Source organism: Cololabis saira, chromosome 6 (genome assembly GCF_033807715.1).
Source record: "Cololabis saira isolate AMF1-May2022 chromosome 6, fColSai1.1, whole genome shotgun sequence".
NCBI lineage: Eukaryota > Metazoa > Chordata > Actinopteri > Beloniformes > Belonidae > Cololabis > Cololabis saira.
Window position 1 is genome coordinate 17394584 of NC_084592.1, and position 14934 is coordinate 17409517.

At 40.0% G+C, this 14934-nt stretch overlaps 1 protein-coding gene across 1 annotated transcript in view; it reads left to right on the forward strand.

Moving 5' to 3' along the window:
- The window catches only part of LOC133445902 (glypican-6-like), a 106352-nt gene that overhangs the window by 14515 nt on the left and 76903 nt on the right, over window positions 1-14934 (forward strand). Inside the window, exon 2 of the mRNA XM_061723426.1 lies at window positions 8852-9010. Coding sequence (XP_061579410.1) covers window positions 8852-9010 — 159 coding nt within the window. The remainder of the gene's footprint in view (window positions 1-8851; window positions 9011-14934) is intronic.

The following is a 14934-nucleotide window of genomic DNA, read 5'->3' on the forward strand; positions in this document are numbered from 1 at the left end:
GAATATTCATCTTATTTTAGCAGATTCATTCAAGTTCTGACGAGTCATTTTAATCATGTCTACGTTAGTAAAGGTGCTGCGGTTCCATTTGGGGTGTGAAAAATATTTATACAGCGATATATCGCAATACATCGTCACCCTTATAAAACATTGATTTGTCATATTCTAATATCGATTTATTAGGAAAAACATATTCCATGTTTTTGTGTGTACCTAACAATGCACCTTATTTTGGATATTCTGTGTTCAGTGACACATTTGGCTACCAATTTCCGTGTCTATGTTCCTTATTTTCTTCATATTTTTCACCTCAGTGTGTTCAGCGAGTGCGTTGTATTCCTTATGCAAAGTGTGTGCAAAGGCTTTTTTTTTTATTTGATCTACAAAGCACCTATCCAATGCTGTGTACATGTACAGAAACTCGTGTTTGACTAAGTTAAAGGGGACCTATTATGAAAAACACGTTTTTTCTTGCTTTAACATATATAAAGTGGTCTCCCCTCAGCCTGCCAACTCAGAGAAGGAGGAAAGCAACCAAAATCTGCAGTGTCTGTACAGCCGCCCTGATGAGCCGTCCAGTCTGATGTGGCTTCTACGAGCCGTTCAGATTCTGCTCACTTTCGTTACGTAACCAAAATGCACGCCCACAACTAAACTCCATGTCCTAACTGCATGCCAGCGTCCGACTATCGCGTTGCACTGCGTGACATCGAACGCTCTCTGTCCATCTCCCTCCAGCCAGCTGCCACTTTATTGAGGTTTTTGTAGTGAAATGAGGAGGTATCATAGAGATAACTTCTCATTTCAACTAACTGGATCAGCCGTTCCTCATCCGTGACCGTTTCCTACAGCGCGGGGCGGGGGCGGGGCGGGGCGGGGCGGGGCGGGGCGCATCGCGCTGCGCAGCGCTGCGTCAGCAGCACACAACAGTCATGTGGAAGCAGCAGCGGGATGACCAGAGGGGGTGGGGGGGTGCAGGCAGGCGGAAGCAGCAACAGCAGACATCCACGTAGGCAGGTGGAAGAAGCAATGGGATGACCAGAGGGGGGGGAGGGCCGGGAACACAGGCCAGAACGCTGCACCCTGGGAGCGGAGAGCTCGGCCAGGAACATAAGGCACTATCAAATCTTGTAAATACTGCGGAGCTAAGCCGTTTTAGGCTTTATATGCAAGTAATACAATTTTAAATTGAATTCTGAATTTTACAGGTAGCCAATGGAGCGACGCTAACACTGGAGAGACGTGGTCTCTCCTGCTGATTCCTGTCAGCACTCGTGCTGCTGCATTCTGGATCAGCTGGAGCCTATTCAGCAAATTACTTGGACATCCTGCTAACAACACATTACAGTAATCCAGTCTAGAAGATACAAACGTATTAACTAGTTTTTCTGCATCCCTCTGCGAGAGGATTTTCCTAATTTTTGCAATATTACGGAGATGGAAAAACGCTATTTTACAAACCTGATTAACATTACGGTTTAAACGACAAATCCTGATCGAAAACAACACCAAGGTTTCTCACAGTTGCACTGGAAGCCATCGCAACACCATCTAGTCCCTTCCTAAGATATCACAATGTTATGATATATATCGTGATACATGTATAGGGAAAATCCGACGTCACGTTGCGTGTGGGGTTTAGAGAAGTAAATGTGGATGCTCCATGTGTTTGTCTAGTAATTTGGAAGTACTTGCCCCATTGGAATCAACAAGGTTATGCCCAAATGATGAAGGGAAGAACGAGATTGGGAGAAAGGAGAGCACAAATATTAACGGTGGCCTTTTTTGGAGCAGTGGCTGCTACCGCTGGGCAGGGAGGGGTATGTGTGGATGTGAAGACAGAACCAGGAGTGGTGACATCAAAGTCAGATGAAATGGGACATGACCGTTCTGACTGCGGTCGCTTCGACACAGATCGGATATGTATGCGTTTAAGGATCACATGAAAGTGGCTTGGGTCGGCTTTGAAAAAGAATTCTGAATCGAGGTGCAGTCTGAACGTAGCCTTAAAGGTGGTGAACAGTTTCACTCTTGTTTGGTTGGGTTGACAGTAGTGGAGGTCTTTGATAAAGTTCAACAGGCTGTTTAATGCCTTGGCTCTAGTGGGGAGACTAAAGTCCTTTTAATGTAGCTGAAAAATACAAACAAGATACAAGATAACTTAAGTAAATGCCTGTAACACCTCCATATGAGATCAGAGCAAGTGTCCCCCTGCCAAAAAAAAAAAAGAACTGACTTATCTGGGCAATGCTTCATCCTCCCTGTGGCTAATGTGCGGCCTGTGCTCCAGTAGATTGTCTTTGAGGTATAGTGTTGTTTTAACTTTGGCTGGGAAGGTCGAAGCACTTTGCTGGATGGTGAAGTCCCTGGAAAGATCCTTCCCTTATGTTGATCAAAGACAGACTCATTTTTAACTGATGCTTTGCACTGCTGAGACTGCTGGAGCACACAGTAGGGCTGTTTTTCTCAAGATGTTTTCGTTGATAGCATCTTCTTGTTTAATCTTTTTGGTGGCAGGTGTGTGAATGGAGGAGAGCTGTCTCTCTGTCAGAAAGCCTTTGTTCAGGGTGTTTGCACCTTTAATTAAATGTTTCTTCTGATATTTTCTCATTTGACATCATGTTTCAGTTAAATTTTGAAGTCACAAAAGGTTTTTTAATGTGCATGTCATCTGTCGCTGGGCGGCTGTGGGATGGGGATTCATTGCAGTTGTACGTATTGAGAAGGTCTGCATGAGCAGGTGAATAGGAAACATAAAAAGCACTTTTGAGAAAAACAAGACAAGGTAACAAAAGTGTTGACAATTTATCATTTCACAGTACTGAAGCAGTTTTTATCTACAACTTTTTTTCCCCCCACATTTCAATGACAAACGACTTGTATTATTCCTCCTTTACTCTTGTTTTTTTCCTGCCGGGCTTTACGAACTGGAATTAAAAACGTATTCTCATTAGCTCTGCATAATTGAATCAATACAAAATGCAATGCAGTTTGAAGGTGCAACATATTTTAATCGTGAAACAATTTAGGAATTTGAGTGCAGATAAGAATTCACCTCCATCATGTCAATACTTTTTTTCCCCCCTCCAACAATAACTGCTGCAGGTCTCTCGGGGTGCATTTATATAACCTTACCGCAACCAATCAACGTGACTCATTCCCGGTGTCGATCAGCTTTCACACAAGTGTTGTTTTAGTATACTCTTATGATCGTTGTCAGGCTGAGCAGTGAACCCCAGTCGCATATCTTTGGAAAACTTTCCCCGTATTCAAGACTGTCCGTCGTTCTTCCAGTGTTGGCTGTTGTTCCCCTCCTCGGCCATGTATCATCATAGAGGAGATGAGTAATTGATTCTTCCAGAAAATCAATGAGCATTTCTGCAGTTTTAGACACATTAATGTCCAGAAATGATAGCATTCACTTATTTATGAGTTTAAGCATCACTGGGTAGACATCCCTCAACGCCACCCTGGAGGTTATCGTTCTCGGTTATTGCTCGCCCAAAAGTTCAGTATTTGTCTCATCTGACTAGAAGACCTTCTTTCACATGTTTGTTGAGTCCTTTTTTGCCTTTTGTGTGTTTTCTTCTTCTAAGAAGTCTATGGCTGAACTTGGTCCTACATGGTAAACAGTCTCAGATGTTGAGCTTTGCAGCTTCTTTACCCTATTCCATGAGTTTTGGTAGTCTGCAGACTACACATCTTCCACCTCACTCTAGACTGACTTAAGTTGAGCGCTGCATCTGTTACTGATTCGGCCTACGTCCATCTTACACTTCGTCTCTCCATAAAAGATTTTCTTCAGGTATTTATTTGCCCATCTTGATCCCTCAGCTCGTAAAAGGTTCTTCCGGGCAGCACGGTGGCTTAGTGGTTGGCACTGTTGCCTCACAGCAAGAAGGTCCCCGGTTCGACTCCCAGGCCCAGCAGGGTCTTTCTGTGTGTTTGCATGTTCTCCCCGTGCTTGCGTGGGTTTCCTCCGGGTACTCCGGTTTCCTCCCACAGTCAAAAAACATGCATATTAGGTAAATTGATCATTCTAAATTGCCCGTAGGTGTGAGTTTGAGTGTGTCTGGTTGTTTGTGGGGACTGCAGGTGGAAACTAGCATTTCTGCTAAACCCGGTGTATTTACACTGCTTAATATAGTGTTAATTAATATGCATTGTCCCGTCTAAATAAACTTTGAAACTTCACCAGTGTTTCACCTCTATTTATTATACTGGGCACGTTCATGAAAGCGTTGATGCTTTGTACGTCCTAACGCTCCACGTAGTTGAGGTTCTGAAATATTGCGGCCTTTTGCATAATTTTTTTTCATTTACTTTAATCTCTTTCTGGCTCCATTTGACCTTAAGTGAGGTGAATTTACATAATTACATGTAGTAGTGATAGTAATAATAATGTACTAAAACTGTTAGTAATGCAGCATATAGGACAATAGTTCTGTAAATACTGCTATTTACTGTCCAGTACTTGTGTACCAACACAGTTGTTGAAGTGACATTAATGCAAGTCCCAGCTAAAAAAATACAATTTACATTTAATAAATTAAGAAAAAAAGTAGGTGTCCAACTCTATCCAACTATCTAGAGTGCTCTATCCAGCAATTTGAGAATAATTCAGAATCTTTCACTGTTGTCGGTGTGCAAGACAAAAAATGTCTAAAAAAAAAAGAAAGAAACTTTAACCATTTAAAGATCTTTTCGTTGCATACGTGTGCAGTGCTTAAAGAAGAGAATTAACTGATAAGTAAATTGTATTTAGCTTGAGCATAAAAAAGGTTTTCTAACTTAGAAATCAGTATATATCTGAATATTCTGTGATATAAAACCACATCTTGACAGCTTGCTGTTAAATTCTGTTTATATAATGACACAAGAACTGCCTCCATGATGATCACTGCGAGATACGGTAAAAAAAAACAAAAAAAAAACACCCAAAAAGTGTGTACTTTCAGTTAATATTTTTTTCCATTTGTCTCTCTTTTTAAAACCACTGGTAAGGAAAATTAAATGATATGGTTCATAAACTTTATATTAACTTGAATATTTCAACTGTGTCATCAATTATGTAAGAGAATATAGGAGAATATTTTGAAGGAATGTATCATCTTTCAACACGAATTGTTTTCCCAGCCAAGTCCAGCTTGGGAAAGCTCTGCACCCCAGACGGAAACGCTAAAGCTACAGTATCGACCAGCTGGCGGGCAGCAGTCAAAGTCACGTTGTTTAGGCTTGAGTAATCCTTGGCTGCACTGACTGCTCGTTCCTTGTCTAAGACAGGACGAAGTTCTGCTCGAGTTATATTTACTTATTTCTTTGTTACTGCAAGTCGAATGTAAGACTGATGGGGAGAAAAGAAATAAATGATGTCAAATCTTTAGATCTGAGACCCACAAACAAAAAAAGACAAAGCTGCATCATGTCAGATGTTTTATAAGTCGTTATTTCAGAACCATAAATAAATGCTCTGCTCAGAAAAAGAGATTTTTTTCCTCCTTTTTTTCCTTAATTAATTTCCCCTTAAGATCCTACAAGCTTGGTTTCTAACAGCCTGCCTATGAAGAGCTCATTATCAGCTCAAAGGAAATTAGAGCGAAAATTAAGACTTTAATTGTTATTTTGTTTGTCGGAGAGCCAGATTCACAATCCATCGGTGAAGTATGTGAGTAATGAACACCTCCTCCATCCCTCTTTGTTTGGGATAATTTTCTGTTTGCAGTTATTAATCCCATTTGTTTGACAAACCATAGTTGCTTGCAAATTGTTTTTTTTTTTTTGTTTTCTTCTTAAACTTAATTTCCAATTCTTCTGTGGCAAATGTCCCGGAATCAGCCTGAAAGTTTTGATGCAGAAAATATGAAAAAAAAAGTATATTTGATAATGAATCCAAAAGGAAAGCTACTTCAGAAGTGTCCAGATAAAGGCAACAAAACATACCCAACAGGATTCAGCGTTGACTTGATCATTTGTTCACCTTTTGATTCTCGAAACGATCCTACAAGATTAGTACACCTTTTCTGTGATTTTTGAGTTTCACGTTTTTTCTTTCTGAAGTCACATTTGTGTTTTCTCAGCATATGTTTGGGGTTCTTATCTTGCCGAGTTGTACTTTTTTCCTTTCAACTTGAAATTTTGTTTATTCTGGGAAACATTTTTCTCTCAAGGTGTTGGTCTACGTTCTCAGGTTTTAAAAGCAAACTTCTTCTCTGTGTTCTGGAAGACATTTCACCCCTCATCCAGAAAACTCTTGTGGTTCTAACTGACTGGTTCAGAAATTGAGTTTTATAAGCCGTTTGTTGGGCCATCCATTATGGAGAGTTGTTAAAGTCACGCATAAATGGCTGCCCTTTCGTGGCTCGTTATGGTCTTTTGTCCACTGAACTGGCCGACATGCGAGATGTTATAAAATCAAAAGTGAGAGCGTTTGTGAAACAGTCTGAAGTGGAGAGTCAAGGCTGTGTTGGATAGGTGAAACCTGCAGGTCTTCTCTGTTTAGTACTGGTTTTTTCCCCCTATTTGATATTCAGCAGATGGCTTCTTTTACTCTTTTCTCCAGCCATCTCACTTATGTTTTCAGAATAAATACATTGCTGTCCTCAAACTAGTTCACTGATCCATAAGATGCAGGTGGTTAGTCTTGACCTAAGGATGGGGTTGGTGGGTATTTTCCCCTTGTCGACAGATCTGTGTGCTCCTCACTGCTCTGGTCTGTGCACATGAAGCTGCTCAGTTTCTGTCGGGGTGTTATGTCCTGCGGTTGAACTAGTTCTTGTCTAAGGGCGTTGTTTGGTGTGAAGTGCACTGGGTCGTTAGTTTAGAGGCGATTGTTTTTAGTTTCTCAGACACTCCTGCAACTTTTTACGTTTTGACTCAATATAGTTTTGCATTTTGAGGCGATGGCTGAAGCCTGTTTAAAAACACTTTTTATTACTGTACTGTAACAGATGAAGGCCCAATACTCATCCTCGTAACACGTTTTGTCATTTAATCAGGGATTGAATACAGTCGATTCACCGTCGACTCACTTTTGCTTTACAGTTATATCAGGGACGTCTCTCGGTGGATGAAGGAGTCTGATGTGTTGTGGGGTACTTTAAATACTCCCGAAATATACTGGCGTCACTCTTGAGAGTTGTGCCTTGGGACAATACTGTCACACAAGACAATTCGACATCATAGCTTAATTTTTATTCTGAGCGAAAATCTATAAAGAGCACACAGACATCTGTCACGGGTGCAAGACAACACTTCCATAGCTCGCTGAAAATACCGATTCTGCTCCCTCGGAGTGACGCACCCAAATCACCTCAGCATATGGTAACATTTTTAACAATGGAAAACTCACTTCACACTGTTGATGCTGTGTGCCGCAGGGAAAATTTTGATCTTACTTTAGAAAATGTGCCATGGTTTTTATATCGAAGCATCCAAGGAGAATATGCATTTGAATTGGAAATTGCTCTGAACTCCAAGCGGAGACAAACCCACCCCCATGCCTCCATCCCCATATGGAGTTAGTTCCCTCAGAGATGAATCAGTTAATAAAGACCAGTTGTCTGTCGCCGTGGCTGTTATGCATCTGATTGGCTCAATGAGGGGGGGCAACATGGTGCTCACCTCAACACACATAATACAAAAGATTTTAGGCTTAAAAATCAGACGGACAGTTTTGGAGCTGCGTTCAGAGTTAAATGGTTAAACATACTTTTGCAAGGTTAAACATAAAACAAATGTGTATTTCTGTTACAGGTGTAAAATTATGGCATGGACAAAGCAATGAACTGAAAAGTTGCACAAGTTTGTATCAGCTTAAGAAAATGTTTAAAAAAGAAAAGATAAGTGCCTACAAAAAAGAAAAAGGAGAAAGAGAAAAAAATAGATAGAAGAGTGGTATTTTTGTTTGTTTTCTTGTTATAAATATGTGTATAGATAGATTGGTGTCCAGTAAGTCAACGTAACTATTAACAGAGAGGGGCAGGTATCATAAGTTTTTCTTCTTCCTGCTCCTTTTCTTTCATGGGGATAATGTGTACTTCATGGAATTTTGTACAACATTATTAAGAATATACAGTATACCATGAATGGAATAAATGAAATGAAATGAAATGGCCCCGTTGAATAGGTTATGATCTGTATTCAACATTTGAATTTCCTTTTGTTGTTGCGTTCAAATATGTGTGTATTAATTTACTCCTGAACAGGAGTTTAAAATGTATCTGAAAACTTTAAACACATTATCTTTTGAAAGCTTCCTGGGATTCTTCAAGATCACATATTTTTTCTAATGTATTTATTAAGTTTGTTTGACAATGGGCAAATAAGAGGACGCAACAATGACAATGTTTGAGTGATCAGCTTTTAAGAAGCCCGTCACTCGGGCCAGCTGAGGTCAAAAATGTCTTATCAATGGTTGTCAGCTCAGCTGCTTTTCCTTCGTCTCTGCCCTTAACCTCAGCTGAAGTCAATCATACAGCCAACCCCTATTTTTATTTACAGACTTAGCCACTGGACTGGTTTTACCGTTGGAACTGCTTTTGACCTTAAAAGGAAGCTGACAGTATTGTTTTTCCTTTTTACTGATGAATTTGCCTCAGAAGCCAATTAGATTAAAACACTTTATCACCCCAACGGATCAATGTGGGACCCTTTCCTTTGAACCCTTTGCTTGTCTCTTTAGGCGTCATCTCACCGTTTGATGACTTGCGCGCTCTTCAACAACTTCTGTTTAACTCCGCAAACACTGATCCGGTTGCAAGAGTTGTACATTTTTGGCGAGTTGCATCCTCTAGGCCCGTCTCTTTTTATGTCAAACATTGTGACACATTTTGTTTCCCCTTCTGTTTTGCAGGGGATCATTTGCGTGTCTGTCCTCAAGGAAGCACGTGCTGCACCCAGGAAATGGAGGACAGATTCGGTCAACAGAGTAAACAGGAGTTTGAAAACCTGCTCGATGAAACGAGTCACACGTTGAGAAGCACCTTTGTCTCCCGACATAAAATATTTGACGGTAAGACCCCTTTCCTGAATGCTTTACATGATCTACTTTTTAATTGTAATATTGGTCAGCGAGCACAGTGTAATGTGCTGTGAAAAGGAGGATCAAAGCGCCGAGGCTGTATGTCTTGATTTGAAAGCGCTGACTGAAGTTCTTTGCTGTCCTTTCTCAAGAGGAGATGAGATGTGAAAATCTCATTAAAATGCCTTGGTGTGGAGAAACCTCTTGTTGGATTAGATAAACATGCCTTCTTGCACAGCAGATTGACAGCTTGAACAGCGACGCAGAGCAGAGCTCTACATTGTAAAGGTTGTTTGGTGGTCTTGTGCGGTGTGTGATCTTGTCTGTAAACTCTGTTGTGACTGTCTTTACCACTGAGCGTTTAATGAGCTTTTCTTTGGGCGTGTATTTGCTCATTACTGAACCAACCTCATTCTACCTCTCCACCTATCCTTCTTGGTGTCCTTCTCCATGGAGTTTGCTCTTTGTACTTACAATTTAATGAGAAATATTAATCCCTTCTGGAGCCATTAGTCTGTCTGAATAGCAGCAGATTATCGCTCTGGACAATGGTGAAGGGTGGTAGAGGTGAAACTTGTCAGGCGTAGCCACCTGTCACCACTGTGATTTATTATTATTATTTATTAGGACTGCAGCCTAATACCTTTTTATCTCGCCGAAACCTTTTAAGGATTACTGATTCTTCTCATCTCTAAAGGAATGACAGGACATAAGCTAACCTTTTTCAAAATGAAAGAGGATCCATTCTTTTCACTAATCTAAGAATTTTTCCAATACTGTCTGACTGCTGGGAAACAACATGTACAAAAGAGAAATAGCAGTTAAATGATGGCAAACGTTACTTTGTGGGACTTGTGTATTAAAAGCTCGAGTTTCCTCCAGTGCTTCAGAAACGTTTTATAGTTTGGATCCACACTTGTAAAGAAACATCACCGGTTCCTGTAACCTTAAAACCTTGTCAATGACGACAATAGATGATTTGTTACTATAGAATGAAGCTGTATTTATAATTAAACGCTTCATGTTGTGAAAGGAGAGTTTTAGAGAGCAGACAAATGTCAAAGAAAACACATTCATGAAATTTAGAGAAAGTAAGTTTAAAAATGAATAATAAGATGGTTTAAAGAGTCCATAAAGAATTAAATTTCCATCCATCGCTGTCTGCTTATCTGAGAAATGTCTTTGTATTTTAATTATAAAGCGGGCCTGGTGCTATGCAAATTCAGAGAAAGAATTAAAGCTTTAAACCCACTGAGTGACAGAAATCCATGATTCTGCCCCGAGGATCCACAACACAAACTAAGGTTAGCTACCCCGCCATCCCACATCAGTAGTTCCCAGCCAGGGCTGAGTCAGCTTACTCTAAAAAAGGACTCAGAAACAGCAAAAAATTGTCTTATGTTGGTGTCTGCAAGAACATACAATACCTTCATGCACTCACTCTCCATCTGATCACTCCTCCATGAGTCTCTGCTCACGTGTTTGGGATTGGCTTCAGTTAAATTCCCATATAAAATCATTTGGACCGATGCATTTCATCAGTCGGTGGAATGAAACTGAAATAGCAACTGAAACATGACTCATTAGGACTATGTTAACCAGCCGTCATAAGTCATTTTCACTGCTCCATGAGGTGAAACCATTTTCTTTTTAACTGCAGCCTTTCCTGACTTAGTCATATTCACATAGTCACATTGTTGTGATCTTACCTGCATTACCGCATAATATGATGAGTCAGACTGAAATCCAGGCGTGACAGAATGTTTTTCCTCATGCACTCATTCACATCTGAGTCTATCACATGTGATGCCTTTCACTGCCGTGCACTTCTGTCCATACATAAAACCTCTTTTTATGGCAGATTGCCCAACAGTTTTTATTTTCTTTTTTTTAATGCTTATACTGTCTGACTGCTCTGCTTAAATTCAGATTTGGTTGCTACAATAACGTGACAAAAATCATATTGGCCTTAATGCAAAATGACCACTCATATTAATTCAAGCCAACACAAGCTTACACTGCGAGTCTGATGATGTCATGGATGCTTAGGTACAGCCCTGAAGCCATTAGCGGTATTACACCTGACAGCACTTCCACTTCAGCTTGATTATAGACAGAGGCGAGGACAACTATCATTTATACACATTCCACATCTCCAAATCAGAAAACTTTGTAGTTATATTGAAAATGCAAAGAAAAAAAATCAATTCAGATTTATGAAATTTGCCTTGGCTTTTATTTCTCTCTGGACAGTATGAACCCCAGATATTTCATTTTTTCACTCTCCTCCATAATTTAATTTGATAATATACATTCAGTTTTGGCATTTCAGGCTGGCATCACGTTCCCAAAAGAGTTGGGAATGGGACAATGGGGCACTAGTAATGAGGCAAGAACTAAAATATGAGGATGTTATTTCAATAAAGGTCACTGCAATCATGATTTGGCACATAAATGGCTTCCAAGAAAGACAGACTTTGAAAACCAAAGTTAGACAGAGGATCTTCAATTTGCCAACAAACGTATTTGAAAATCATTGACGTTTTCAAAAGCAATGTTACCAAAAGAAATATTGGAATTAATTAACATATGTATCCTTTAACAGTGGATAATGTCAACAAACAACTTAAGATATGGAGGACTTTTAGTGTCTGGAGGGCAATGATGTAAGCCTGAGGTTGAATGCCTGAGCAACAACTCCAAGATCTGTGCTGGCAGGATTAATGCAAAGAAAGAAAGAAAAAAAGTAAACTGAATGTTTAGAGTGACATAAATCCCCTTCCAGATACCTTTTTTTCCTGGGATGTCCATGCATTTTCCAAACAAGACACAGCTGAGGAAGATGAGGGTACAGGTACTGGGCCGGTGTCCCTGCAGTCCTGAACTGGATCCAATAGAGAATGAAGAATTATGATACAAAAAAATGTAAAAAGTTGTCCTCTTGTACCCCTTAAATTTGAGACAAAACAACAAGTGAAACTCTTCCTCACTTGGAATTTTTATTGGAAAAAACACATTTTATGTGTTATGAGATGCAATGGTGCAACTTGTGCAAAAATGGATGAACACATTGATATTTTGGGGTGATACTGCAAGTATAAAGGAGGACACAGGTACAGTTTTTGTAACTTCGGTTGCATTACGGAATTTTGAGTTGTAAGTTGAGATTCTTTGTGAAAATAAACAGCTACGGGTGTTAAAAGAAAAAAAAAGATGTAACCTCTGAATTTAAACAGGGAGCTAAGATAACTGCAGTGATGACACACAACAGCTTTTAATGTTCAGGGAAACACATGCCTGCGCTGTCTTGCACTGGGCAGAGGGCCTTGTCATGCAAAGGAGGACTCATTTTATGTGCAAATACAGCATATTTATGCGCGGCAGTGTCATTGGGGCCAGCAGATCCGATGCCCTCCAGCCGTATGATAACTACACTCACCATGTCAGTTGTACGAGTTCGAGGAAAGGACAGTCATCTACAACACCACATCACTTGCTCCGTTGTCTGACTTCCTATTATTTCAGATTGAAGTTATTTTGGTAAGGAAACACATTATTTTGTGGCATACTTATTTATTAGATTCATTTGAAGACCTAAATTGTTTTAGTTGTTTGTTGTTCTTTGTCTGTTTATGCATCCCCCAATTAACTTTGTTTTATCCATGCTCTGATGGGGGCTTCAGCCTGAGCAGAAATGTCCTGACCTGAAGCCTTGACAAGGACTTCAGACACTGGAAGAAAACCAGGTTTTTTTGAGTCTGAATGGAATGTTTTTTTAATTGGCCATTTTTCCCCATTTTATTTATTTGTTAATAAGATTTTAGCTAAATCAGACACATATGGTGACAATATGGTGACCAACAACAACAAAAACAGTTTCCTTTCTTCTAACATGTGACAGTCTGTGACAGGAAGTAATACTGCTCCTATCAGGAACTGAAAATGTCACATTTGAACTTTCTGAAAAAGGATAGCGACTGAAAACTTGGTGAGGAAAATATATCACCTGGAAACCTCATGGGAGCCGAGTTGCTTCAGGAAGAGAAGAGTATAAATATGAATGAGACTCTAGCAGAACTCGCAACAACTGAGTCCATAAAGCACAAGTTTCTAAAAGCAAACATTGGTTCATTTTCACCCTTTTCAAAATGGGGGCTACATAATAGGAAACCACAGATTTTCTCTGTGGGCCGGAATGAGCTGAATTTGCTGGTTGTGTTATAAATGTATGCATACACTCCTGTCTGTACACTGGACCTTTCTGAGCAGATGAGTGGTTTCAGTCAACAGAAAATTCTTTACTAAAGCACTGTCTCCACCCAAAAAAAACAAACAGTGGAGACATATTTTACAGCTTCAGTGGAGGTAATTTTATAAACTAATGTTTAAGAACTTCCTGTTGCTCCCTTCACCTCCTTCGTTTATACTCAGTTCCTCTCACTTTCACATTCAAATCCCCATGCCAAAACCTGAAAAATCGAATTATAAAAAAAAACAAAAAACTAGAATACATAAATGCATCTCAACCCTTTACAGGGGAAGTGACCATATTTGGTCACTTCAGTAGAACTACAGTCTATGGTTGTTACAGTAAAAAGTTAGTACTTATAGAGGCTTTTAATATTCTCCAATAACCCTCTTGAGTTGAAATTTCAAATATGTTATTGACTGCCCTATAAAAGGGTTCATATGAAAGGCTTCAATTAGTAAAACGAAATGTTAGGTTTATTTAGGCTGCTCTGTTTTCTCATGCTTTTTCCTTGTCAAATTCTGCAGTACGATTTTTCAGCTATCTCTATAAACTCTGTTTTATTCCTTTTTCTGTTCAAATACTTTTTTTGTGATTTTATGATGCCTTTTATTTGCATTCCTATAGGGCTTGGTCGCCAAGTTGCATTCTGGGACGTGGCAGCCATGAGTGTAAACAAACAGCAGTGTAGTAGCAGTGTGGTAGCACCAAGTGAACAGACAGAACGCAAAAAAAATTTAAAATGCCGGAAAGCAACTGGAATTTACCGGGATACCTTAAACAAGGAAACCAGGGACCGGTATATGGAGAAAATAATAATTATTAACGGTTTGGATCCATATGAAATCCCTACTAAAGAGTGGAGCTCCGAGGAGGATTTACTGCCGCAGTTCTGCACAACCGACGTCTTCGGCTACCTTGTTTGCGAGTGTTTGGCAGCTGCTTTGGTAAATATTTGACTCGCCATGTGTTTCAATGAATTAGTATAATAGTACAACATACAGTACATGTTTTGCATTACTCTTACTTGTTTCTTTTCTTTTTTTTGACCGCTATATTATGCGGAAGAGGCTCTGAGGCATGAGCAATATTTTTGTTTTCCTCGTGGGATTATTTTTTTCCTCTGCAACTACAAATAAGTTAATATTTTTTCCTCAACAAACTATTTTTTTCTGAAGATTGCGGTTAATCGCACCGCAGAGAGCTGGCCAGCAACTGCGTTTAGCTCAAGAAGTGGGGAATAAAACCCGTATGAATGATCCGACCCCGGTCGGTGTGAGTTTTTGTTTGTGGTTTACTGTGGAAGGTTATGTTTGGTCGTCTTACTGCCGCGATCCAAGCGAACTGACGACTCTTTGTTATCTCAGATACTCGGCCTCCGTGGTTCTGCCTCCGAGCAGGAAAGCGGTGAAAAGTTAAACCATTAGCGATCTTTTCCCCACGTCTGTTATGTTTGGAGCTGTTGCACCCCACAACACAGCAACGGGTTACCATGGTTTACAGAATAGCGGAAAGTAACGATTACAAATAAGACACAACGAAGAGGGAGCACGTCTGTACACAGTGCGCAGTGGTCCGAAGAGCAGCTAAGTTAGCTTCCAACATGGCGGCTCCGCCAAGTGATGACGTCAAGACGACCAAGCCCTATATTCTTTTTCCATCTTTC